Genomic DNA, 26,837 nt, shown 5'->3' with positions numbered 1-26,837 from the left:
TTTTTCTATGTCAAACTTTAGTGCCTTATAGTCACAAAGCGTCAATATCACTTGTATATACTATATAGTAATGAGAAGTCATGTCATTTATTGAAGAAACACGGTTTATTTCCAAAACCAAACCCAACAAAATATGCAACAGTTTTTATATACCCAAACAAAATGCAATACGATAATCTAAATTTAATTTGATAAAACTTACAGTATTTTGCAAATGACCAAACCAACAAAATCCTCTCTCTTATTTTTGGTAGGGACAAAATCCTCTTTTTAAACCACATATCTTGATTTGTATTCTCTCCCTTCTCCTATAAGGAAAACAGGACAAGAAAAAATGTAGAAAAAAATTAGTAATTCATTTAAAAATTTAGTTTTACGGAGAATTATATAACATGCAATTGCATTCTTCATTTAGAATTTTACAAAGATATATATATATATATATATATATATATATATATATCTTGGTAATTTTACAAAGAAAATTATTAAAAAAAGAAGAAGAAGTAATTTTCAACTTAAAAGGAAAAAAAATCATCCAGATGTATTATAGTGGTCATGTCCTAATATTTTTTTAATTAAAAACAAAAAAAAATCTGTTTCCCAAAATTTGTAATAATCGTATTTATTTTTTCCATGATTTATTTAATTAAAATGACCACTTTAAATGATAAAACCCTAAACCTTTTTCGATTCCCAGAGTAACCAACCTCTCTCTCCATCGTCTTCTTCGCGCTCGTCTGCTTCCAGTTTCGTATAACAAAATAAATGGCTAATCGCGAAGATACTTCCTCAGCGGAGATTCGCTGCGTCTTTGTAGAAACCAACCTCGACACTTGTCTCGCGTTACCCGTACATAAAGATGAAATCATCTCCGATTTCAAAGGTGAAGAACCCAACAAAAAAAAAAAAAAAAAAAAAATCCCAAATTCATCACTGAATCGGCTTACTCAATCAAATCCCTGGTGATGTTAATTTTCGAATTACGTTGTTAGTTACTGCGTTTCTCTGATTTGTTGTGGTTCTTGGTTTTAATAGACAAATTACGCAAGGAGCATAAACAAGCTTTCCCAAAAATTGGAGAAATCAATGTTTCTGCCTTGAAGGTATTTTTTTTGTTTGTTGGTTGTTGTTGTTAGCAAACAAGTGAAGGATTGAGTGGTTTTTTATATTCAGGTTAAACGACGAAGAAAGTTTTATCATTTCTCAGAATCTATGAATGTGTTTAAGGCTTTTGATGGGATTAGTACAGACTGGTTTATGTATGTTGATGCTGTAAGAGTTGAGAAAGATGAGGTGCTTACTATAATGGCTGCTGATGATAATCGTTCAAACCTTGAGTTGGTTGAGAAGGAGAAAGAGATTGCTAATGATGGTTCAGTACTTGTTGATGTTGTGCATTCTAAGGCCTTGGTTCTTTACCAAGGTTTAGAAACTGAAGTAGTTGAGAGGAAGACGAGGAAGAGGAAGATTACAAGTTCGGATGGGATAACTAGTCGAAAGAAATCCAAGGTTGATCTTATTCAATCTCCTGTTGATACAGCCGAGTTATGTGGAAGAGTACAGGTTGATGTTGCCTCTCACTCTTGTCTAGTTTCACCAAGAGAAAAGCTAGATGGTATCCTTATGGGAACAGGTAACCTCTGTTTTTGTTGCTATGGAATGTAGTACTTCTTCAGTGTGTTGTGTGTTGGTTCATTTACCTTTGGTTGTAATATCTGATGTTCTGTAGACATTGAAAGCGGCGAGACAAACGGCGTTAGTATGGGAGAGAATCAGCAAACTTCTGATGCGGACAGGCTATTGGAAGAGAAAATTCTCACTGTCAACTCAGAGCTTTTAGATGGGCATACCAGGGGTGAGATGGAGGATGTGCCAGACAATCAAACTGTTAAAGAAGCTCTAGAAAAGCTAGATGATCTTACCGGAGAAATGGAGCAAGGTAAATTTCTTTCTTTTTTTTTTTTTAACTTAGATTGAAGTTTGGTTTACTTTATTAGTTGTATGGAGAGTTATGGTAGGCTTACCCTTTGATGAAATATCTGAATTTCAATAGATACTGAAAAGAGAGGAGAGATTGCCGATATAGTCATGATTGACCAAGAGAAGGATCTTCCACCTCCTTCAGAAATTGTAGATGGACAGATTACATCACAAGATGATGAAAGAGGTGAGGGAAGCAGATTGACTCCAAGTGCTATCAATAATCTTCAAACTGCTGAAAACCAGTTGGAAGTTAGCAGTAGTTTGACAACTGGTCCAGCTACAGAGAAGAAGAGAAAGCGAACGAAAAGCTCTAAAGATCACATCAATCAATCTACTGCTGCCGTAACTACAACTTCAAGAACAATTGTGAATGAGATAACTTCAGAAAGAGAGACTCTTGGAAATCCTCTTTTAGAAGCAGTTGAGAAAGGTAATGTCAGTTCTTTACTGAATTTTGTTATCATCCTCTACAATCAAATTTCAGCGAGTTTCTGTTGTTAACTTATAATTTTATTTCTGATTTTGTGTAGAAACTGGGATGGTTGAAAAATCTGTTGAAGATGTGGGAAGAGAGAAAATTAAAGCTGATAATATAGCAAGCCACCAGGAAAGTCATTTGGAGGCTAACAGCGGTTTGACAACCAGTCCAGTTCCAGAGAAGAAGAAAAAGCTAAAGAAGTCCTCAAAGGATCACATCAATAAATCTACTGCTACTTCTGAATCTATTTCAATCTCGAGAGGAGAAAAGCCTGCCGATACTCTTGTAGACGCAATACAAAATGGTAAATTGGTTTCTTGGTCGAGTATAGTTCTTTATAATTATATGTCACGGAGAGTATCTATTAATTATCTCATAATTGGTGAATATTTGTAGAAAATGAGATGGGTGACAAATTTGTCAACAAGGTGGGAAGTAGAGAAGCCACATCTATCGATGCTGATAAAATACAAGATGCAAATAATCTAGAAGTTGCTAGTATGATGAGCACCCCGACTGCCTTGGTCCATGAATCCAAAACGTTGGACCACATTCCGAAATTTACGGATGAAAGCACATCCCATGAACATGAAGTTTCTATGGAAAAGGGTGAAATAGATGCTGATAAGGCTAAATCCGTGAAGTCTACTAAGAAGAAAAGTTCAAAAAAAGTGAAGACCCCAGCTAAAGAAGACACTCTGGTAGATTCTGGTGCACAGAATGTTGAACCTGTTAAAGATGGAGAGGGAGCTGAGAATGTTATCAGAAATGTTTTAGATTCTTTGCAGCAAAGGAACGAAGTGGAGGAAAATCTAACCAAAAGTGAAAAGAAATCAAGCAAGAGATCGAAGAAGAAAGACTCTTGGAACCTTGTGGAAGAGGTCGAAGTAGTAGAGTCTTTGCAGCAAAAGAACGAAGCTGCAGAAAATCTTGCAATAAGTGGGAAGAAATCAAGCAAGAGATCGAAGAAGAAAGACTCTTGGAACATTGTGGAAGAGGTCGAAGTAGTAGAGTCTTTGCAGCAAAAGAACGAAGCTGCAGAAAATCTTGCAATAAGTGGGAAGAAATCAAACAAGAGATCAAAAAAGAAAGACTCTTTGAACACTGTGGAGGTTGAGGCCCAAGTATTGTCAGTTGAGGTAAACGATGCTTCTCAGGTTGAGGCTTCTCCCATCAACAACCTAGAAGACACTGATGCATCATTCACGCCAGCTAAGAAGAATACTGAGATCAATGCTTCACATTTGAATAAGATTGTTCAGGTCGACGATACTAATGAGGATATCAACCGTTCCATGCAAACTCTAATTGAGAACGTTGACATGGGCGACAATTTTGGTTCTAGTCAAAAGGATAATATTGTTGGTGGTGGTAACAAGAAAGATCAAGTGGCTGGTAGAACTAAATCTAAAAAAGAGAAAAAAAGCCTTGATGGTTCCATCGATGGTGCAATGAGAAAGAAAGGCGCAGTCAACAAAAAGAAGGAAGTTGTGGAGAAATGCTCTACTCTGGCCACAGTGAACAAGAGTAAGAAGAATGTCAACAACAAGAAAGAAGTTGTGAAGAAAAGCTCTAACTCAGTCACAGCGAAGAAGACTAATTTCTTCAAGGATGCCGAGATGTCAGAGGATGAATCTAAGACAACTTCGCATGACTCCACTAAAACTCCATCAATTAATTCATCAGACAATGATAGTGATGTAACTTCTTCTATGTTTAGGAAGCAAGGTATTTGATCAGTCTGAATATAACTTTGATCACACATTCTCTCTACCAAATATGCTAATTTTGATTCTTGATTTCAACAGGAAACAATCTGGTTGGAGGAACCAATATGTAAGTGACCAGTTAACGACATTATTGTCAATTGTAGATACAATTACTATGGTCATAAACCTCTCTGCCCGTCTTGTGAAACAGGTTTTCGGGGAGCCTGCAGGATATCCTAAGAAGCTCAAAAAGTTACAAGGTGGCGAAACTTACAGCTTCTCAATCACAACCTGAAGAATTCGTGGATTTTGTCCCAGATAGCCAATTCAACTAAGTTTTATGTACTATCCTTCTGGATCCAATTTTGACCAAAACCTGAAAAAAGATGCTTAAATCTTCCAATCACGGTTTTGCTTTTTTTTAATGTAAGATTGGTACGCTGCTTCTTCTCTCTGACATTTTATGTTAATCAGGAGTGCTTCAACATGTTAAATCAGTAATCACCTATAATCTTCACGAAGAATCGATGGTAAAAAACAAATATTTTTGTATTTGTTTCCTTTTATTTGAATGTGTAATCACACAACTTGAGCGGTTACATATCTAATGAAACTATTGTACGATACAAATAAATAAATATAAGAACTGAAACATTAACAGGGTTTGGACACTTCATTAGTTCTGATATTAGTTGCACTTTTTGAAGATAGCTTAAGCACCAAACAACCTGAAACTTAATCGTGACTGTGTTCTCCTGCTGTCAAAAAAAAAAAAAAATAAACAAACAGTTATAACATTAACATATATGTAATCTGTGGTGTTTCTGTATAATTGTTGTAACTTACCCTTTAGCTGATGATGGTTTCACCAAAGGCTTTGGAGGAGGAGGAGGAGGCTGAGGAATATCACTCAATATGGGTATAGTTTTCACCTGTTCCAAACAAAAATATGGTAGAAGAAAACATTTATGTTTCAAATCACATATATATGGAACAAAAAATGACTAAATTTTTTTACCAAATTCCGATATTGAAGATTGTAGAAAGAATGGATATATCTTTGCTTTGCTAGTTTCTGATCTTTGTTCAAATGTCTCCAGTAGCTATATGTACTCCCCATGTTTATCACTCTGTTTGCATATATTTTCCATGTGTAGCTGCACATATGTAATCATAGAATTATAAATATAACTATCTTGTGATGCTTAGAGGCTTAAAGCGTAACCCAAAATAGACAGTTCTATTTATATATACCATTCGTTTATGCGCTGAAGCCCTTCAGTCGAAACTATGTTCCAGTAGTTAGGATCCATATTGCATTTCTCAAAAAAATCCACAATCTTATCGCTTGATTCTTCTCCATTGCTCGGGTCAATGTGGAAACCAGAGACACCATCCACAATAATCTCAGCAGGACCACCTTGGTTTGTTGCAAATGTGACCAAGCCACAGCTCATGGCTTCAATGACAGTAAGACCAAAGGCTTCATAATGCGCAGGCTGCACAAAAGCACCTCTTGTATCTGCGATATATCGGTAAAGCTCACCGTTTCTGGTTCTATCAGTTTGAGCTGCGATCCATCTAAACTGACCCTTGAGTTGGTATTTCTCGATCAGAAAATGCATCTTTGTGATCTCTGAGATCTCTTCCCTGTCTTTAGACTTGGTAGGGTCAAAGAATCCTCCAACAATCACAAGGTTGACCAAGCCTCGCAGCCTCTTGTTCTTGGCATACCACTCAGTTAATCCGGTTAAGTTTTTTACAACATCAAGCCTTGCCATTGAGAAGATGATCGGTTTCTTCTTGTCCATCAAATAACCACTTTTGTTCCTAACCAAAATATCGGTTAGTATATTTTGAAACAAACATAGGTACCACCACTATATGACATAATTATTTTAAATATTATATGTAAACGCAAAGGCATAAATAAACAGTTAACCACTTCTTGAAACCGTATAGTAGTATTATGGATATGTAATGACTATATGAAAAGTAAAAAAGGGAATAGAGACGTTAGACGTACATGCGTTCATCATTCTCATTTTGGCTAAATAAGAGTTCTTCAATGGAAGGATAAAACTTGGTGAATCTCCGGTCTTGCGCGGTAAAAGGGAAGTAAATAGAGTCATCCGCGCCAGGAGCTGCGATGTTAAACCTCGGATCAAAGACATTGATGCCGGAGACAACTCTGTATAGCCCCGGGAGTGTGAAGCTCATGTGGCTTTCGTATTGTCCCGCCCTCTCTTTGCTAACAAAATCGAACCAAAACCGGATAATGTGAAACTGTCTCGATTTTTATTAAAATATTGTCTTAATGAAAGTATTATTTTACCTTCCAGCAATCTCTTGATAAGTGCTTGCTATGATGAAATCAGCAGAGTTCATAGAGATTAAGTCTGCCGTAAATTGAGATGAGAAATGATATTTAGGATCAAACTCTTTCCATTTGAGGTCCGAGTCTTCATATTTGGTCTTCTCCAAGGCATGTGCAATAGTTGCCTAGATTTTTTATTTCCACTTTCAGTATTTTTTTTAATAAATAAATGAATAATATTGGCCTAAATTTACCAAATTATAAGGTTAGTAACCTGAGTAATTCCAAGTTTGTTGGCCATGAGTGATGCCACCAAGTTTCCATCCGTATAATTTCCGATAATTAGGTCAGGTTTTCCCTCCAAAATATCCAATATTTTTGTTGTTGCATCCTACTCATATAGTCATATATTCGCAGTTAACAAAAATGAATTTTGTAGAGAGAAAAGAAAGAAGAGAAATTTGGTGAAAAAATAAATTCTGCCATTGTTATGTATGATTGTTACCTTAGTGAATCTTTCTAGGTAAGGGTATATATCAAAGCGGGAAACCCAACGACGCAAAATCCCATTCTCTGTTACAAATGGAATTCGAAGAATATTCGAATGTTTGGTACCAAAAATGGGCTCCAATTCTTGGTTGCATTTAGTGTTCTTTGAGTCTGGGATTAATCTTGTCACCTAAAATCAAATTCTTAACATCAATATCGCATTAACCAAGGAAACAACTGTATAGTCTTGTGAAATACTACTACAAAATAAGTTCTAGTTTGAAAATACAAAAGCTACAAACTTGAATAAGATTCAAAATTAATGAAAGCTTGATGCATGCATGGTTTTAGCCCAAAAAAAACTTGATGGTTAATGAAAGATTCGTAAGAATGTAGTGGGAGTTCGTAAGTCATTCAATACCGACTCGTAAACTTTCTTAACCACCTTAAAGGTTGTGTTACTTAGAATTAAGAGACAAGTTTTCACAACATATATAGGTACCATTCATCTCTTTAATTTATATACCAAAACTAATGTGAATACTTGGGTTTCATGATCAAGACTCAATTTAATCGCAAAGAGAAGTAAATCAAAGAGAACTTACAACGAGAATCTGAGGTTTGAAATTAAGGCCTTGAGAGTTGATTCTGTGAAGCAATTCATCTTCAAGGGCCTTCACTTGGTCAAGAATGTAAACAACCTGCCCACCAGTATCAGGCAAACCAAGAACATCGGTTTGACCAAAGTAGCCGTGAACCGAGAAGATGACAACGTTAAAGATTCTAGGAATCCTAGCGAAGAATCGATCAATGTTGCGAGGATCAGGGGCTTGAAGAATCTCCGACAAGATTCTCATTGTCTCCTTAACTCTCCCTGCGCTATCTCCCCATCCTTTCTCAAAACCCCATTCCTTAAACCTGTTTTCGATTTAACTCTTAAACCGATACGTTAACCAACCTATCGGTTAGCAATGTTAAAAATTATGAGAAGAGGTGTTAAAGGTTAACCTGAGTTCAAAGGCTTGGAAAGGTGTGTCCTTAGGCAGTTCCGATAGGAAAACATCTGCCAATATCAAACTCATCTCAAGCTTTCTAGCTGTGTTTAGAGTCTCATTCATCATAAGTTTCTGAAAATTATATAACAACATTGACATAAGCTTGGGATAAGGCTTCAATTATTTATTTTTATTGACGTTTGCATTGCATTTACCATTTTCCAAATGAATAAAGTTTCTTCTAATATGCAAACACATAAAAAAAATATTTTAAAGACGAAATGTTCAGGAATTTTGTTAAAATCTATGTTTTCTCTTTATCAAATTACCACTCAATCCTAAAATTCCAAAAACACACATTAGATTTACGAAATTTGCTAATTTAAAAGGGGCCGTGTATGTACTATATATATATTTTTTTAAAAAAAATTTAGTGTTTTTGAACCACTTTTTTGGGTGGTATTTTAAGTATTTATCCTTATTTTCTAAGAAATATATGTGGTTTCTGTCTATATATTTTTTCATGTACAAAAAAGCAAACGTAAAAACGATAATGATGTGGTAAAAGAAATTATAGAAGTATTGGATTTGATGTGGTAAAAATGAACCTCTCCTTGATGCTCAAGTGACAATAAGTAGTCCACAAGAGACTGCAGGTTATCGTTTAAACGGCCTCCAAGCTTCGAGGACACAAAACTCAACCCGTTTCCTATTGAAGATGACAATGAAAGCTGAGGAAGAGTGAAATCCAACGCACCAAAATCAACCTCCAATGCGTTTTCATCGTTTGCCCTGTTTACAAACTTTTCTAATTAGATCATATATAATTAATGAGATCAAGAAAGCGAAAGTATATATATTTTGGTAAAGAAAAAAGAAGAGAGACCAGTTCTCGTCAAAGAGAAGCTCTTTGAGTTTGAGATATTGCATGCTTGATAAAGCTTCTACTGAGAGATTGGAAGAGTTAACCTTCACGTATTGCCAATTTCCCGGGTTTCCTCTTACCGCAAATGCCACATTTGGAGGAATTACCACTGCCTCCTGCAGTTTCATTCACACTTATAAGCCTAATTAATTTAGCTCACCAGATTTTTTTTCTAAACCAAGTGAACATATAGAAATCTCATGCATATATCTTATCTCTATATGAGGAAGACAAAAGTGAATTGATAACAAAATATAACATAGTTTTCCTTCCAAAATGAAGATTAAAAAAAAGGGTTTGAATTCTGGTTTACAATAGTCTACTGTACAAAGTATTTTATGGTTTTTAATTAATTAGTTAGATTTGTCGTTTTAATCATTTTTAATCTTGTATCTTGAGGTATATTTATCATCCATCATAAGATATTGATATTGATATGAAACAAATGGTAAGACCTGAGTGAAGCACAAGATCTTGCCAAGATCGCCTTCCATGACTCGCCTTCGTTGCGTTACATCATTGATAACAATCTCCATCTCATCCATCAACTGGTTCAGTTTCATCACCCTTCTGCCTTTCTCAATGTACTTCTCGAGGCAACGTTTTATGTTCCCGCGGTTTTGACCCATCGTTTCTGGTATCCCATTGCCTAACGATCCAGATGTTATTTCCATAGCGTTACGTACCTTGAGAGAAAACACAAGAAGGATAAACTAAACGCGGGTTTTCGCGTTTGGTTTTGATTGGTTTCGTTTTGGCAGCTTTGTCTACTTATATAGGAGAACTAAGGTATGAAGATACGACATATCTTTGTGGATATGTTATTGTGTGTGGGTCATATACCTTTCGTTTTAGCAAGGTCATGTTTTGTCCTCCAACTAATTAATTTGGCTTTCGCTTTCTTTGTTTGTACAAACCATGACCTTGCTAAAAGGAACGATTAGAAGGGAATAATATGTGTCAATGATTAGAAGGGAACGATTCAAACCAAAGGCAATGTTACATATACATTATTTGCCACATGGGACAATTTAGAATTAATTTCATTTTATAATATAATCGTAATTTCGTAAGGGTAAAGAAATTGAAACATCCCATCCTATCTCATTTGTATTGGATGGGATGTTTAAAGTCATGGCTTATTGACACATATTAATCAATGTGATTAATACACTAACATAACTGCATAATCAATTTTATGTTTTAAAACATGATTCAACTTATTTCTACAACCAAACTATGGTGTCTGAAGTCTCTCAATAACTTTATGCTAGAAATCGATTTTTCTCAGGTGTCTCAAGAAATATTTCACAACTTTGTCGAATTTTCACATTTGAGAAAAAGTGATTCATCAGTTATATATTAATTATGCATGCATGTCTACTAGAACTAAAGATTTGAAAGTATTATAATACTTACGATAAACAATGGATTGGAGTTGTGTAATACTTAATACTAGATAATAATTCGCACTGGTAGCGCGGGAAATTTTTTTTTATTTTGTTATTTGTTAATATTATGTTTATGTTGTATCATTCACTTACATGTTATATAATATAGTACTATATGGTGAATTTTGATTCATATTAAATTACTAATAGGTAGGCTTGAAAACTACTACCGACACCTGTATTGGACCCGTTTTTCGGTTTGTATCCGTCCCGAAAAAAGGTACCCGCAGCTTTAGGGTCGAATGAAGGGTATAATAATTATATTATCCATGAATAATGATCGAGTATCGGATATTAATTTAATTTTTGAGCGTCTCGTTACCCGTCTCATTATCCGTTTTATTACCTGACTCATAAATACACGTTATATTTTGTAGAATAATGTTACCAGCGTGAGAAAATATTTATGTAAATTTGGATTTGTTTGTTACAAAATAATAGTAGAAAATTTATTAACTCTATACATTTTATAAAATCATATATTTAATTTACTTCAGGTCATACTCTGATTTTGATCCGTAGTTGGTATTATTATTTTGGTTTGGTGCAATATCAAATTCGTTAATTACACATTCGGTAAAGCCAAAAAAATCCAACAAAACATGTATTGACCCGTGATTTGGTATTACAATTGATTGATCGTGTTTAGAGATCTTAATATACCAAATTTACAAATTGAAGTTATTGGTATAACATGTTGTATATTAATTTTATAGGTGAAAATTACAATTAGGTTATGTATATTATCAATATTATATACTTAGTATTGTTTATATAGTGAATATTGTGTATAAACAATTAAGTTTTAGCCAATTAAATAGTTTGTTATTATTTCCTAAGATTTATGAAACAATAAATAGAGTTTTATTATTTTGTAAAAAAATCTAAACTTTTCTTTTGTTAGTTATTAGAATAATTAAAATATAATAGCATTTTCGTAATATGTCACATCAGAACTGGTTAAATTTTTAACAACATAGCTTAAATAAGTATATAGATATATTTTAAAAATATAAACAATGTTGTATCCTAATTTTAATATATATTTGTTATTATTAAATGATTTAGATATGTAAATATTTAATCTTAGTTTTATAAATAAATTTAAGTTTTATAATTTTCTAAATAGTTTGTTATTGTTTCCTAAGATTTCTGAAACAATAAATAGAATCTGCTTAATTATTTTATCACATAATTTTGAAATAATTTTATTATTATTTTATTAATTAATTTTGAAATTATTTTATTAATGATTTTTTTTTTTTTTTGGTGAATGACCGGGAGGAAAACCTCCCAGCTTTTATTATTAAAACATCAAAAATTATACTCTAACAAGACGAGGACACGCAGGTCCTGATAAGTCTGCAGTCAACAACGGTTCAACAACAGAAGGAACCGTATGTAAAACATGATAACCTAAAGGCAAAGTAAAAGCATAAGTAGCTAACCCATCCGCTAGGCGGTTAGCTTCCCTATACACGTGAGTAACTCGAACTATCCAGTCCCGTGAGATGAAGCCATGGCACAGACACACCAGGAAGGACAACGGGTGAGAATCACCAATCCCCGTTGTGAGAAAACGAACCACCAACTCGGAGTCTACCTCCAACTCCACTCGATCAACCCGCCGCTCCCATGCTAAGAGTAGACCATAATACACACCCCATAACTCTGCCAAAGGTGCAGAACAACGACCAATATTAAGCGCAAATCCCCCACACCAGTTTCCCGATCCATCCTGTATTACACCACCCGCAGTGGCGAGCCCCGGGTTGCCCCTTGATGCACCATCTGTATTCACCTTGTACCACCCAACCCGAGGTAGCAACCACTTTACTAAACACTCTCTCCTTTCTGCTACTACTCCTTGTTTCCCTGCATTCGCAGCTACTACCGCCTTAGACAAGTCTCTAAGAAACTTAACTCTATCCCGCCAAAGAGAGTTATCTCCAAACACGTTCCCACACCTCCATTTCCACGCCCACCAGACCGTCAATGCAAATAAAACAGACCAGGAATCTCGACTTGAACCACCTTCCAAACTAAGATTTGTGTACAACCATTCCAACAAAGTCTGAGAGAAGAAAATCTGGAGCCTCCTTCGAGGCACTAGCCGCTGCCACACCCCCGCCATAGCAGGGCAATCTCGAAGAACATGTATAATCGTTTCTATATCACCTTTACATACTTGACAAATATCATTATCACATAGATGACGGCGAAACCTCTCTGTATTCGTCATAATGATCTGTCTCGCCACTTGCCAGATGAAAAGTCTCACCCTCTCTAGTGCAGCCACTTTCCACACTTTATCATAAAACGATCCCATGTTCTGTGCGGACTGAGTATCCCTTGTCAACATAGCATAGGCCGAGCTAACTGAAAAGTTCCCATCCATTGCCTCACTCCAAGACAACCGATCTCGAGCTCCAGTCACTATATCCAAAACCACCGAAGCTAACTCCAACCGCTGATCAATCACCAGTTAAGGTGCAATATGATCCCATAACCACCCCATACCATCCTGCCAATAATCACGAACTGTAGCCCTCTCATACCCAACAGGCAATGGTTGTGTAACAAGGTCCACCAATGGTTTATTCAGCAACCAACGATCAGTCCAAAACTTCACAGTCCTGCCATCCCCAACAACCCAGCTAAGACCCTGAAAGATCACCTCCCACAGTCCAACACCAATACTACGCTACGTCGAAGACCAGTGACTCTTACTCTGCAACCAACCAGTGTCATGAACACTACCAACCTTATATTTAGCTCTGACCACCCTTGCCCATAGACTGGTCTGATCATGAAGTAACCTCCAACCTATTTTTGCAAGCATAGCCTTATTCATTTCCCCCAACACTCTTATCCCCAAACCACCCGCACCCTTAGGTCTGCAAACTTTTTCCCAAGAGACAAGGTGTATCTTCCTCTTCTCCAGCGTAGAGCCCCACAAAAAGTCACGAGAAATATTGTCTAAACGACTAAGAGTGCTCGCAGGAAGCTTGATCGTACTCATCGTATGAATTGGTATCGAAGACAACACGGACTTCGTAAGAGTCAACCTGCCCGCAAAACTCAAGCACCTGCCCTTCCATCCTGCTAAACGAGACGAAACTTTCTCAACAACACTACCAAAAGTCTCCTTATTGATTCGTTTTTGCAACAACGGCATTCCCAGATAATTCGCAAGTTCTCTCGTTGATCTGATACCACTCTCAGCACTGATCAGATTACCCATATCACGAGACACATTCGCAGAGAAGAAAATTTTTGACTTCTCAAGGCTCACTTTCTGTCCCAACGCCAAACAGAATCTCTCCAACACCTTACGCACTATGCGTATTTGGGCAACCGAAGCTTCAGCGAACAGAATTAAATCATCTGCAAAGCAGATGTGAGATAATTTAGGTCCACCAACTGATAAGGTAATTGGCTTCCAAGCTTTGCGATCCACCTCCCCCTCAATCATATGACAAAGCCTCTCCATACACAAAACAAACAAATATGGTGATAAAGGATCACCCTGTCGGAGGTCCCTCAGAGGCTTAAAAGAATCTGTTTTTTCTCCATTCCACAATAGCGTCATTGATGGTCCTGAGACACATTGCATTATCCAACCAACCCATACCTCAGATAAACCAACTGCCCTTAATGTTTCTGCTAAAAAATCCCAGCGAATACGATCATATGCTTTCTCCAAATCCAACTTCAACAGCATCCAGCCTTTTCTTCCTTTCTTGCGTTTCATAGAGTGTACAGCCTCCTGGACCACCACTATATTGTCAGTACTTAATCGTCCTGGTATGAAGCTAGATTGTGCAGGCCCGACTATAGTAGATATAACCTCTTTTAATCTTCCCACCAACGTCTTGGTAATTGTTTTGAAGAGAACATTACATAAACTTATCGGTCTAAACTGAGTAATGCGCTCAGGTCTAGCAACCTTCGGGATCAATGTCACCAACGCATCATTTGTATTAGGAGGAAGACAACCGGTGTTAAAAAAATCCATAACAAACCGCAACACCGACTCCCCCACCACCTCCCAACACTGATGATAGAAAACCGGCTGAAATCCGTCTGGCCCTGGTGCTTTAAAGCCCCCCATACTGCGAATAGCCCCTTCCACCTCCGAAGCAGTAAAAGGTCTAGAAAACCTACTAGCTTCTCCATGTGACAATCGCAAGAAACCCTCACAGGACAACGCAACAGACTCCATATCCACATCATCTAGTGAATATAGACGACTGAAATACTCCACAACCATTTTCTCAAGGTCCTTCCCCTCTGAGATCCAACTTCCGCTCTCATCTCTCAACATATCTACTTTATTTCTTCTCCTTCTGATAATTGGAGACATGTGAAAGAACTTAGTATTTCTATCTCCCTGAGCCCACCACTTTGCTCTTGATTTTTGAAACCAAAGCATCTCCTCCTGCTCCAGAACCACATCAAACTCCTTCAACAACGCGTCTTCCTCTGCCAACAACTCCGTCGTCTGAGTTTGATCAATTCGAGCCTGAATGATCTTAATATCATTCTCAAGTTGAAGCTTTCGAGAGTTGATGTCACAAAAAACCTCTCTGTTCCACTTCTTCAATTTTATTCTTAACCTCTGCAGCGCCTCACAAGTGTTTATGCTCCTATCCCATGAAGACATTAAAAGGTCTTTAAACCCCGGGTGCTGTAACCATGCTGCTTCAAAACAAAAAGGTCTCCTGCTAGCATCGCCCCTTGATTTTGGTGTAAGCTGTACATACAGCGGAGCATGTTCAGAAGCAAGGAACGGAAGGTGGGTGACCACCGCTTCCTGCCATTTAAGACGCGAGTGTGCACAACAAAGTACACGATCCAGTCTTTTGGTAACAAAGGAGCTCACCACTCGACCCCTCTTCCAAGTATATTGATTCCCCCGAAACCCCATATCTATAAGGGACAACTCATTAATCCATTCCCCGAATGCTAAGGAATCCGGAGATAACAAGCCATTCCCCCCAGTCCTCTCATCAAGCCGCACAATCATGCTGAAATCTCCACCAATGACCACTGGTCCAGTAATCCTTCTAATCACCTCAGCTAAATTACCCCAGAGCCCACTTCTTCGACTAACCGTAGGAGCAGCATACACAACAATTAGATTCAACACCTCCGCTCCATCCTCGATAAGTGCGTGTATAAACTGATCCGATGAGTCTACCACAGTGACACTACCAAGACCTGATCTCCACAATAACCAGAGACCACCACTTTGACCAACCGCATCCACTCGGAACATATTTCCAAACCCTAACCCTAGACATATACGACCTGCTCTATCTCCACCAGCGTGGGTCTCAAACACTGCTAAAACATCAGTAGAAAACTTCTTCAACAAATACCTGATTGATCATCGGAAATTGGGTTTATTTGCCCCCCGGCAATTCCACAATAAGGCGTTAATCATTACAGAATAAAACACGACAAGAAAAGCCAGGGCAGACCATCATTGCACCTGGATCTCCGTCCCCTCCGGCGACGGTTCCTGACGCACCCCCAAATCTGTACCAGTCAAAATCTCCATCGAAGCGGACTCTGCAGTCGCCACCGATCCCATACCAGAGCCTGCACAGGAAACCGACTCGATCGCATTACCAGGCGGATTCGTGTTAGCAAAAGCTCCACCTTCTCGTCCCGGACTCACCGTCTCCGTCCGAAGACGCTTCCCATTCACTGATAATTCGACCTCACTCTTCGTCTGTCCAAAGACCAAACCCTTAGTGGGCTTATTCGAACGCACAGGTTTGAACTTCGCAAGATTCTTCTCCGGCCCTTTAACAGACACGCCCTTTCTGCCCACATGCCCATTAGTAGGCCCACCCGCTTTCTCCTTCCAAATAGCCCCAAACACCGGTGTCTTCCCTCCCAAGGAACTACTTGCCTTTTCCACTTGATTCGAAACATCAATATTTGCATTCTGAATCTGATTCAAAACATCAACATTTTCCTTATCCTACCCCGAATCCACTCCAGTCTTATTCTTCTCCGGTGTTGCCAAATCAACTCCCAACCTTCCAAAAGTGTTTGCAAGCGTAATATTCGCAAGAACATTTTCCTTAACTGCTACGCCAGACTTACCATCCGTAGTCATGCGACTACCCGTTACCCTAGCCGTGTCATTCCTCCGATGTGACTCTGACCGCCTACCACGGTGCCTTACCGGAACAAAACCATCATTCTCTTGACTTAGATCCCTTGAGGCATCTGCAGGCACCTCTGTAGCCACTACACCAGCAACCTCCCGAGCTTGCACCCGTTTCGGACATGAGCTAACTACGTGTCCATACAAACCACAACCCGAACAGATGTTACTCAATCCTTCATACGCAACAAAAAATCTCTCCCCATTGATCATAATCGTTCCCTTAAGCGGTCTGCTAAGGTTGACTTCCACACATACACAAGCAAACCGTGCTCTCTCAAAGTTCATAGTATGGACATCCACTCTAATTGGGTTACCCACACCTTTGGCAATCCCATCAACACCCTACTATGATAATAGTTCAAAGGGAGATTCGCCAATCTCACCCAAACTGGTGTCGTGGTGATGTCATCCCTTAACGGATCGAAATCCGGCGACCAGGCTTGTACCAAGAGATAGCTCCCAAAGAGTCTCCATGGACCACCAGTCAGAGCCGCCATATACTCCTCCTCACTCCCAAATCTGATCATAATAAACTGTCGTGGAAGATCCATAACATGCATCGCCCCACTCGGTTTCCATAATTCCCGCAACCTCCAACCTAACACTGCAATTGGCACAGTTCGCCCTAACACCTTGACAATCATGCAGTTTTTCCATAAACCATTCATAGCCTCCAAAATCTCCTTCCCGATGGTCACCACTGGTTCCCCATCCTCACCATCCGGGAACTCCAACATCATTCTCTCATCCACAAACTCATCATCAACCACCGTCTCCGGAGCTAGGCGCCCCCCAATCGTTCCTCCAGTCACCTTTGCAACCCATAAACCCGGCGCATCCGGTTGATCACCAGGTGGCTTGGATCTCCCTCCAACATCCTCCATCGTCGCATCTTGGTCACCTCCACTCAAAACCCTAAAATCGCCTTTCGCACTCGCAGTCGCCATTTTGGTTCTTTTCTAATGACTGAATAATTTGGAAAGAAATATTTTCTTTTTTTTATTAATGATTTCTTGTAATCTAATAAATTAAGAATTACTATTTTTTTCGATAATCATTTTCAGGTTACAACAAATTAATATTAAGATTCTGTTATTATATTTTGTATTAAAATGCAATGGCATTTTGTGTAATATTTTACATGGAGTAGGGTTATTTGTTTAAAAGGTTGCTTAAATAAGTATATAGATACTTAAATAACATTAACATTTTAACTGAATAAATAATCACAATGCTAAAAACTAGTTATAGTAGAAGTAGATCAGCATTTCGCTTTTTAATTTATTTAATTATTTTTGTAAACGTTATAGTATGTAGTAAAAGTCCTTTGAAAAAACGTGAAGCATGAAAATAATGAATTTAAACACGAACTTATCAAAAAGAAATAAACACTGTAAAAAAAAAGTTATATATCATTTAAATTTAATTTTTTTAATTATTCTTCTACTGAAACAGTGAAACCATACTAACTGAAGTGTTGCAAAATTTTATTCACTTACATTTGTGGCAATTTCACTAAGATCGATCCCTTGTAAGTACCAAAAGAATTCACACAAATCAGAATTTTCAATTAAACAATGTATTTTTGGTAAACAAAGATAGAATATAAGTACTAGAGTACGAAAAGTATCAACAAATACTAAATATTGATATACGGTTTAGTGTTTTTTTTTACGCAATATACGGTTTAGTGTTAACCTTATATATATGATCTAATTGATTTAATAGTAGTGTAAGAAGTAAGAATTCATTTGTCAAATACTATAAGAAGTAAGATATAAGTTGCCAAAGATTTACAATAACATTAACATTAATGATCACCTGAAAGTATACGTAAATAGGTAGTCTATTATCTCTCCTCTCTTTTCTTTTTGGATAAAATGTTAAATTTATTGATCCAAAAACTAATAGTTTATGTATAAAGTAAGGTGGTCATATAGTTAATCGAGCGAATGTGATACACATAGTTAACGGGCACGAAATCACTTTTGGAGAAGCGGTCTCATCCATGGGGAAGTCTTTGATACCAAAGCAAAACCACTCGTTAACGAAACGATTCCTCAATCAAATGAGTCAAGTGTGTATAGCTGTGCGATAAGTCGAACCATGTCTATTCTTTTATTTGTCACAGGGAAGTCAAACCTAGTAATACCAAGAAATTCAAAATAATATTACATGTATTATAACATACAAGAGGTCTTTAAACAAAGAACAAAGTTTTATTCTATATTTAGTAGAGGCCGAGGAAGAGCAAAGGAAGTTCCAAAAGCAGAGATTAAGATGAAGTAAGGGATCTAAAAGTGGCCCATACAAATTCGTTTCCTTTCGTAAAGACAAACCACTATATATTTTGTTTATTATTTTCAGCTATTTATGCAGTGGCCAAGAGAATAATGATCTTTGTATTTGAAGCTATCATGTCGTCGTATATATGTAAGATCTTTAACAGAATTAAAGGATCCTTCTATATGAGAATACTTATGTCTAGAGCTATAAAAATAACCAAACTGGTTATATATGTATATATATTTTGTTTTCTGAAACTCTAACTCTCAACATGTTTTTAATACAACCATTTGCTTATATTTTTTAATACAACGTTACAAAACCCATCGAACGTTTTATTGATTTCCAACTGATTGTTAACATTTAAGCTTTAAAGAACTCAATCAAGTTTTACAACTAGAGCATGCATGAGAGCATGACTTCATCTTTTGGATCAAACCTTACAGACATTGATCTCCAAGAACGAACGTTACAAAAGTCATCAAAATACACATTGTAGTTAACACCTGCATTGAAAACTTAACGTGTATGATGCGATAGGAAGAGCCCTACTGTCACTTACGATAAATTTTGATCTTTCTACCTTTATATAAACGATAAATCGTTTGTTTGTATTCTTCACTTCGACATAACCAAAAAAAAATGATGATACAAAACAAAACTTAGACCATGGGCATTGGTGTCCCTCAGATTTTGGTCCCTCAACTATAATAAGATTATTTTCAGAGTTTCTTAAGTTTGGTAAGAACATTGGTGTCCCTCACAGTTGGTCCCCTAAATAAAATAATAATATTTTAAATCTTAAAACACATTTTCTTGTGTTTCAAGATAGCTTATGAACCAATAAGAATGCTAAACATCAGAGCTTAAATGCTATATGAGGCAACTGTACAAATAAGAATGGACATAACTAAGCAATTTTGTTCAACCTCTGACTAGAATATTTTAAATAATGTTTTAGATGGTCGGATGAGGGTTGAACTTCACTGATTCGAGCCATACTAGCTCCTTAATCTCTTCTTCAGTGGAAGCCGGGTCCTCAAAATCGAAACTGAACTGCTTGGAACAAACAGGCTCATCGTTAAGGTCGTGAAGAGCTGACAAGTAAGGATGACACAATGTTTCCTCAACTACAAGATAAAGAGCGTGATCAAGCATTAATTAGTAATAAGAAATCATCACTCTTATGCCAATTTCGGTATGTAACAGTTTCCGCAAAGACACCTGCAGTCCTTTTCAATTCTGATGTCAAAGGTAAGACGCGTAAGAATCGTGGTATATACTGAACCAAAACAATGAAAAGCAAGGCCTGCTTTGTAGCCAATACATCCGACCCATTTGAACTTTGCAAGAACCTCCAAACTACAATCTGCACATACACAAAAATGAATACTGTAAATCTAGAACTAGCAAGCTCTTAACAAAGATGTTTGATCCTAAGCTTATATTCACCAACCTGAGGTAAAACACATCTATAAAAGTGGTGCATATCCAGAATGATATCGTAGTTCCATTCTTGTTTCTTCCATTTGTGTGCTATGTATGTGACAAATGTCACGATAGACGCTGCAACGAAATACTAAATCCAGAATGGACCATACCTGCAAATACAGTCAATATCAAACACTTGAAAACCAAATACTAAATCCCCACCAAATTCTTCTGTATTCAAAACCATTCACATTGCTGTGCCATCAAATAGAGCATTTGAGTGAACAAATACTCCTATGTTTTTATATGAGAGCTGGAATAGCTACCACTTAGGCTTATCATTCAACAATAATTGCTAAATACAGAACTAACCAGAAAAACAAAACAAAAACCCAAAGATCTTACGCAAAAACATAGATGATGACCATGAATGACGAGAGCCACATTTCTGCAATCAGTAAAAAAGATAACTTTCACACTGTGCTATTTCTCTACTTGGCATTGGTTGTCCTTGAAACTATTTTGACCCTCAAGATCAAACTCAATCCAGATTCTACCTTAGTTTCTACAATTTCTTTTGGTCTTAGTTTCTAAAATTTTGACTCAACAGCCAAACACAAATCCCATAAGACGAAACAGACATCAGAAAACTGAAAACACATTAACAGAAACAAACAACAGCAAAAGCTCTCAAACTAGAATACAACCGAACCAGCAGATAAACTCAAACCAACTAGGCAGCGCCAGAAACCAATTCTCCGGCAGGAGAAGCAGCAGCAGCGGCAGCGGCACCACCTTAAACAGAAGCAAGAGCGAAAGGAGTCCACTCCGCCGGGAGAGGAGGAAGAGGAGCATAAACAGTAGGCTTTCTCTTAACGTCCCAAGGCTGAGTCTTCTTCGGCCTCGACTTCCTGTGATGCGCAGTCAATTTCTTCTGCGGCCTCGACGAACACTCAATCACCATCCCTAATCCTCATCCTCCTCCATTTCCCAATTTCGGAACTTCGAATTGGCGTAGAACCGGAGAAGCAGCAGCGACAGTGACGATTTCGGTGCCAAAGATCGCACATTGTTTCCTTATCTTTGTTGCAAGTGAGAGAAGAAGTGAATACGGAAGAATTTGCAAGCATAAGATCGGATTGGCTTCCTGAAATCGTCGAGGATGTGTATCGGTTTGTCGTCGCCGTCGAGAGAATAGAAAGAAGTCGAAGAAATTTTACACCCAATCACAATAGAGCACGTGTCGAAGTCGACGGACGAAAAACATCCCCAAATAAGAAGCATTTTTTCGATATTGGGCTTTTTTGAATTAAATTAAAATCAGAAAAAACCGAAGGACGGTCCACGTCGTCACCGTTGCACATGCTCTTATGCTTTCCTTTAGATCTATTCAATTCATACTTTCTCATATTTGTCACGTTGACGAAGGAAAAGTAACGTTGTTGGTTCAGGCCCATACTTAATTATTTTCTTGTTGGGCCAAAGGAAACCCTAGTTTTATTTTTGAAGAGTGTAGGGTTTTTAGTTTTGGTTTTTTGGCCAAAGACACCAACGTTCTTATATAAATTACCTAACTAATCGTTACAAATACAATGGACAGAATACAATTCCTATAGTGGTTTCTTAATCGTTTTCTTAGTTCTCTATCTTTTGGTTTTAGTTCAGATTATTTTTCTTTTTATGTAATTTCATTGGAAGAAGTTTTGGGAGGTGATGATAATTTCCCCAGATGATCGAAGTTGATTATACTGAGCGAATTATGTTTCTCTCTTTCAGAGAGATTCCAAGCCTAATTTTCTGATCCCTTTCACTCACTTTAGAAAAAAATAAAAACTAAAAATCGATGTCATAGTTATTTTTTCACATGTTTAGATGGAAGTGAGGATTATTTCCCCAGATGATCGAAACTGAACAAACTGAGCGATTGATTTTTCTTTTTAGAGAATATCCAAGCCTTTTTTCTGATCCATCTTTTTTTCTCTTGAAAATATTAATATAATTTTCGGAGAATATTTAAAGTTAAGTTTGATTCTGAAAAAAACTTTGATTAGTTGACCTCAATGTTAGCCTTTTGATCTATGGCTGCCCATAGCCTTTTTTTTTTAAATATTTATACCAACTACCCAATTTTAGAACTCTAAAAATTTCAAGAAAATTAAGATTGTATAATTCGCATACATTATGTTCTTGGGATATTTAGTTTAGAAAATCCTGAGTTTGTATGATTAAGATTAATTTAGATACAATGTTATAAGGAATCCTGTCAGTGGAATAATATACTCTCCATAGAGGTTATTGCTCCATGACATAAGCAAATTTAACACAACTTAAACGTTACTGTATATCGACGAATTCCAAGGTTAGGTGACATTGTAAAACCACTGCGAGGTATGTTACAAAAAACATAAAATCAAAGTGTCCAGCCACAAACAAGCATTAAACTTACAAAGACAGGCTAGGCTTGGCCGCGAAGCAAGGTGATAGCAAACGAGATTGTGCAAACAGCCAGTCCTAGCATAGCTAAGAAACCATATTTCCTGCAGAACAGAGGCAGTGAGAGAGTTTAGCAACAGGCCTAACAACTACACTTAGGTTTAGTGGAGAATCAAATGCGAATTTTTAATTCCATAAGCTTCTATAATTCTATCTATATAAGTGTCATAACAATAAGCAGACATTTTCTTGTCAGCTAAATAGAGGTTTAAGTTATTCCACAAACTTTATTTAAGTAACCTTTGAGAAGTTGGAAGTGTTTGATTCAATGTTTGCATGATGTTGATGTACAAAGACATAAAAGAAGTGAGCCATCACAGTGAAAACAGTTTCTTCAACAGCAAGGTAACCAAAATTTCAGTAAAACACCAAGAGCAACCAAGTCAGTGGTCATGCTACATAACTGCAACCAAGTCGTTTGTAACACAAAAGATAGAGACATAGACCTAGGATTCCCACATCTACACATATTAGTTTTTTGCAGTTTTGTTTCCTCAGTTATGTTTCTACACTATTAGCTTCTGTGGGAACCAATCTAGTGAGACGATTTAGAACTCCAGTGACTTGTTAAAAAAAACATAAAAGAAAGACGAAGAAACCTAGGACAAACCTACTGAGATCACAAACGCAAAAGATAAAGACATAAACCTAGGATTCCCACATGTATACATACTAGTTTTTGCATTTTTGTTTCCTTGAGTAATGTTTCTACTATACAATCTTGTTATGTCACTTCATCACTTGCAATAACTTGTTAAAAACGTATAGTAGAGACGAAGAACAAACCCGATAGTGAGACGATTCTTAGGATCACCAGTGGAATAGCCTTTGAAGTAAAAGAATCGGCTAACGTTGTAAAGCAAGCCAAGACATGCACAGATACAAGGATGCTTCATTCCACCAAGTATCATAAGTAAGAAGTACATTGGCATCATCTCCAATGAGTTCTGATGACCTCTCTGCAACCAAACAAAAAAAAAAACAAAAAAACAAACCCCCAAATTAAAGAACTCCTCACATCTCAAAAAATCAAAAGTAGTGTAAAATGAATACAAACCTGAACGCAATTGAAGAGCTTAGCATCTTTGTTCTCTGATTCTATTGCATATAATGATGGATAAAACACTTTGTACCTGCGGATTCAAAATCTCTTATGATGATTCAACAAAAATCAAAATCAATTTTCACAGAAGAAACGAACTCAGTTTTCGGAAACAGAGTTCGATCTAGATCTCATCGATACGGAAGGTTATGAAAGAAAAAGCAAAAACCTCTTGCGAGCTCCGCCGACTTGGAAACTCATCCAGAAATTGAGGAAGCAGTACAAAACGACGACGATGACCACGTATCCATACTCTTTAGGCAAAAAATCTGTGATCGCCATTGATGCGACTTTGCTTTCTGATTAAGAAACTGAGAGATCTCGTTTAAAGTATCTAAATTCTAAAACGACGACTTCGATTGGAGAAGAAGACGAAAGCACCAGTCTTAATTGTATGAAACGACGACGGTTTGAAGAAACTGAGAAATATCTCGAAAAATAAAATATCACTTTTTCCTATTGGAGAAGAAGACGAAATATTCAGCCTTATTAATTGTTTGAAACGATGACGTTTTTTAAGAAACTGAGAAAAATCTCGGAAAATAAAATAAAAAATAGTATCACTTTTTCCGATTGGAGAAGGCGAAACGGTGGGTTTTTGAGGAGTATGAAACGGTGCCGTTTTGTGGAGTCAGCGTTCCTTTTTTAAAAATACAAGTGAAGACCAGCCCTGGTTTCATGTGTATTTTCTTCTCTATTTGCTCTTAATGTAGAAGAGGAGAGTGACTTACAGGTTACGACTTGGCTACAGTAACCTTTTTTTTTTTTTTTTTCTGTTCCTCGGTATTATCAACTCTGTATAACCCTCATCGTTTCACTTGTGTGGAGCATATCTAATTTGGGTCTTTTTTATATATCTTCTCTCTGCTTTTAGGTAATGGTTGCTTCACAAGGTGAGAAGTTACAATAATTGGGGGTCGTTTTTTTCACCTGCTGGCTGCTTTTACCATACTGTTTTCCAGGTTTTGGTTTTGAATAATTTCATAGTTGAAGAAAAATTATAGAGCTTTTTTTTTATTATTATGTGTCGTTTCATGTTCTTGTGATGGTCTTTCTCAGATCGAGAGTTTATGGCGGTGACAGAGAACAATAATAGACAGTTACCAATTAGATTATTTACTCATGGGACAGAGCCGATGCCTAGGAAGAGTTTGAATTGCCAATCTCAGAAAGAAAAAATGCTTAAGGTTTCCACAAAACTAGGAGATGATGCGTTGGTCAACTTGAGGAATTCGTGTCTAGGAGTTTTTGTGGAGTTTTACGAAGCTGACTTTGTCTTTGCTGGGAGTATTGTGCAGCACTTGCTTATCCGTCAGCTTTTCGTCCAGGAACCGTACGAAATATGGTGTTTGTTGGGAGACCAACCGGTTAGGTTTTCTCTTAACGAATTCCAACATCTCACTGGACTGAACTGCGAGGAACTCCCTCTGGATGATGATGATGATGATGATGCCGTAATAAACCACCAAACTGAGTTCTGGACGATGCTCAAGTTACCGCCTAACAAAGGTCCAAGTTGGGAAAGCTTGGCTAGGTCGTTGGATGAGTGCAGTGGTTGGTCTGTTCAGGACAGGATTAAGCTTGGGTTATTGTGTTTGTTGTCTATTTGTGTTTTTGCAGAAGACCGGCGAGTTGGTAGAATTCCAGTTTCTATTGCTAAGAAGGTGCTGAGCAGAGATACATTTGACATGTATCCTTGGGGGAGACTGGCGTTTTTGCATCTGATTCGTGCTATCAAATCCGCGGATTTAGACAAATACAGCCTTGTTATGGATGGATTCGTTCAGGTTCTGCAAGTGTGGGGATACTGGGCGTTCCATCGTTTAGGGGAGACATTTGGTAATAAAAGAGAGTGCGAGGGCGTGGAACTAACAAGATGGAAAGGTGGTAGGCCTGATGGTGAGAAGACATTTGACTTGGACCAGTTACTATTGGAAGATATGAGAGAATATGGGAAGGTATTAAATTAATTATTATGTTTATGTTATGTTGGAGATTCGTTTTTTTTTTTTTTACATTTGTAGTAGTAACATTAGAAGGTATAAATTTACAAGTCCAATGCTTACATCATATCTGTTTATTTGTTAGGTTCGCGTAACACACTTGCATTATCCGCGTGGAGATTTGATTTTGCCTAAATGGGGAAACGAAGCTCATGATCCTTCGGTTCATTGCATGATTAAAACTGTTCTGAGTCTTGGCTCCCGCTTCAAGCCGACAGATTGGCCTCCCGAGGGAATGAAAGTCGGAAATCCTCAACCGAAGAGAAAGGCTTCCGTCAGTCAAAGGTTATGCGACTCTTCTGGAGTTCATGAGGCATGCGGTTCTCAAACTTCGACCAAGACCAGAAGGAACCGAGGCAATAATGTTAAACGCAGAAATGTTGCTGGCAACGCGAGTTTGGTAGCAACGCAATCTGAGGAATCAAATGACTTGTGGAATTTGTCTCTCAGTTCGTTTCGAACCAAGATAAGAACTGAAGACAGTGGCATGTCGGTGTGCCATGTTTGTAAGAAAAACCAGCTTTGAGCTTTATGTTTTGGAGATCAGAATATATCATCTCTTATCTCACCTTTCTGTTTAAGATATTTGTAGACGACTCTTCCTTGCCTTCCCCTTTAAACCTCTGAACGTAACCTTAATTAGATATGTTTCTAATTGGATTCTCCGTGGAATTAAGCATACAGCTTGTTGTTGTGAGGTGTTAAGCATCACGTAATCTACGTAGCTACCCCACTATTTGTTTCGTTTTGTGCTTAGCTTGTTTATGCGCTTTATTCCCTTTTTGCTGTAGTATATATATCAAATGCAATATGTCTATTCCTCATGTGTGTTTTGTGCGTTAATGAGTTTATACATCTTTTCTCTTATCGTTTGTATATTACTAACCTGAGTTGTTACATATAAAAATGGATTCAAGCGCAGCATCTTGAACATGTAAAGATGTTTTGCTTCTTCAGTTGGCTGTTTAGTGCAGTTGAATCTTGT

At 37.4% G+C, this 26,837-nt stretch overlaps 5 protein-coding genes, 2 non-coding genes and 2 pseudogenes across 10 annotated transcripts; 4 read left to right on the top strand and 5 right to left on the bottom strand.

The window, feature by feature from the left end:
• Window positions 1-656: 656 nt before the first annotated feature.
• Window positions 657-4,667, top strand: LOC104732613 (uncharacterized). Its single transcript, XM_010452179.3, has 9 exons — window positions 657-886; window positions 1,039-1,106; window positions 1,177-1,636; window positions 1,733-1,942; window positions 2,057-2,416; window positions 2,517-2,768; window positions 2,861-4,192; window positions 4,273-4,300; window positions 4,385-4,667. Exons 1-9 carry the CDS (start codon window positions 769-771, stop codon window positions 4,506-4,508), a joined length of 2,952 nt encoding a protein of 983 aa, XP_010450481.1. The 5' UTR covers window positions 657-768; the 3' UTR covers window positions 4,509-4,667.
• A 34-nt stretch (window positions 4,668-4,701) lies between these two features.
• Window positions 4,702-9,711, bottom strand: LOC104732612 (sucrose synthase 5). 4 transcript variants are annotated; one of them, XM_087478614.1, is made up of 13 exons: window positions 9,355-9,711; window positions 8,861-9,015; window positions 8,583-8,766; window positions 7,988-8,106; window positions 7,585-7,897; window positions 6,996-7,169; window positions 6,765-6,881; window positions 6,509-6,675; window positions 6,200-6,424; window positions 5,428-5,994; window positions 5,192-5,330; window positions 5,020-5,105; window positions 4,702-4,928 (listed from the first exon to the last, which is right to left on the bottom strand). In XM_087478614.1, the coding sequence occupies exons 1-13, from the start codon at window positions 9,571-9,573 to the stop codon at window positions 4,886-4,888; spliced, it is 2,508 nt and encodes an 835-aa protein (XP_087334740.1). In that variant the 5' UTR covers window positions 9,574-9,711; the 3' UTR covers window positions 4,702-4,885. The 4 variants fall into 4 exon arrangements, with proteins under 4 accessions (XP_087334740.1, XP_010450480.2, XP_010450478.2 ...); XM_010452178.2 differs by having other exon boundaries at window positions 4,702-4,931; window positions 9,355-9,676; XM_010452176.2 differs by having other exon boundaries at window positions 4,702-4,931; window positions 5,428-6,003; window positions 9,355-9,647.
• Window positions 9,712-15,838: 6,127 nt separating this feature from the next.
• LOC147931110 (uncharacterized) lies at window positions 15,839-17,460 on the bottom strand (annotated as a pseudogene).
• Window positions 17,461-19,615: 2,155 nt separating this feature from the next.
• Window positions 19,616-21,442, bottom strand: LOC147931109 (mitogen-activated protein kinase 5-like). Its single transcript, XM_087478925.1, has 3 exons — window positions 20,280-21,442; window positions 20,048-20,192; window positions 19,616-19,953 (listed from the first exon to the last, which is right to left on the bottom strand). The coding sequence occupies exons 1-3, from the start codon at window positions 20,310-20,312 to the stop codon at window positions 19,781-19,783; spliced, it is 351 nt and encodes a 116-aa protein (XP_087335051.1). The 5' UTR covers window positions 20,313-21,442; the 3' UTR covers window positions 19,616-19,780.
• On the bottom strand, window positions 20,988-21,419 carry LOC104733840 (large ribosomal subunit protein cL38 pseudogene; annotated as a pseudogene).
• Window positions 21,443-21,958: 516 nt separating the features above from the next.
• LOC147931108 (small nucleolar RNA Z103) lies at window positions 21,959-22,060 on the top strand. Its single transcript, XR_015576701.1, has one exon. It is a non-coding gene; the product is annotated as a small nucleolar RNA Z103 (small nucleolar RNA).
• Window positions 22,061-22,126: 66 nt separating this feature from the next.
• LOC147931107 (small nucleolar RNA Z103) lies at window positions 22,127-22,224 on the top strand. Its single transcript, XR_015576700.1, has one exon. It is a non-coding gene; the product is annotated as a small nucleolar RNA Z103 (small nucleolar RNA).
• A 346-nt stretch (window positions 22,225-22,570) lies between these two features.
• Window positions 22,571-24,337, bottom strand: LOC104732611 (uncharacterized). Its single transcript, XM_010452175.3, has 4 exons — window positions 24,019-24,337; window positions 23,805-23,880; window positions 23,534-23,706; window positions 22,571-22,791 (listed from the first exon to the last, which is right to left on the bottom strand). Exons 1-4 carry the CDS (start codon window positions 24,129-24,131, stop codon window positions 22,710-22,712), a joined length of 444 nt encoding a protein of 147 aa, XP_010450477.1. The 5' UTR covers window positions 24,132-24,337; the 3' UTR covers window positions 22,571-22,709.
• A 117-nt stretch (window positions 24,338-24,454) lies between these two features.
• On the top strand, window positions 24,455-26,529 carry LOC104732610 (uncharacterized). The gene is made up of 4 exons (XM_019233851.2): window positions 24,455-24,582; window positions 24,724-24,811; window positions 24,909-25,807; window positions 25,938-26,529. Exons 3-4 carry the CDS (start codon window positions 24,920-24,922, stop codon window positions 26,376-26,378), a joined length of 1,329 nt encoding a protein of 442 aa, XP_019089396.2. The 5' UTR covers window positions 24,455-24,582; window positions 24,724-24,811; window positions 24,909-24,919; the 3' UTR covers window positions 26,379-26,529.
• The last annotated feature ends 308 nt before the right edge of the window (window positions 26,530-26,837 follow it).

The sequence above is a fragment of the Camelina sativa genome, chromosome 12 (genome assembly GCF_030686135.1).
Source record: "Camelina sativa cultivar CO46 ecotype springtype chromosome 12, ASM3068613v1".
NCBI classification, from domain to species: Eukaryota; Viridiplantae; Streptophyta; class Magnoliopsida; order Brassicales; family Brassicaceae; genus Camelina; species Camelina sativa.
This window is presented reverse-complemented; position numbering and strand designations above follow the sequence as displayed.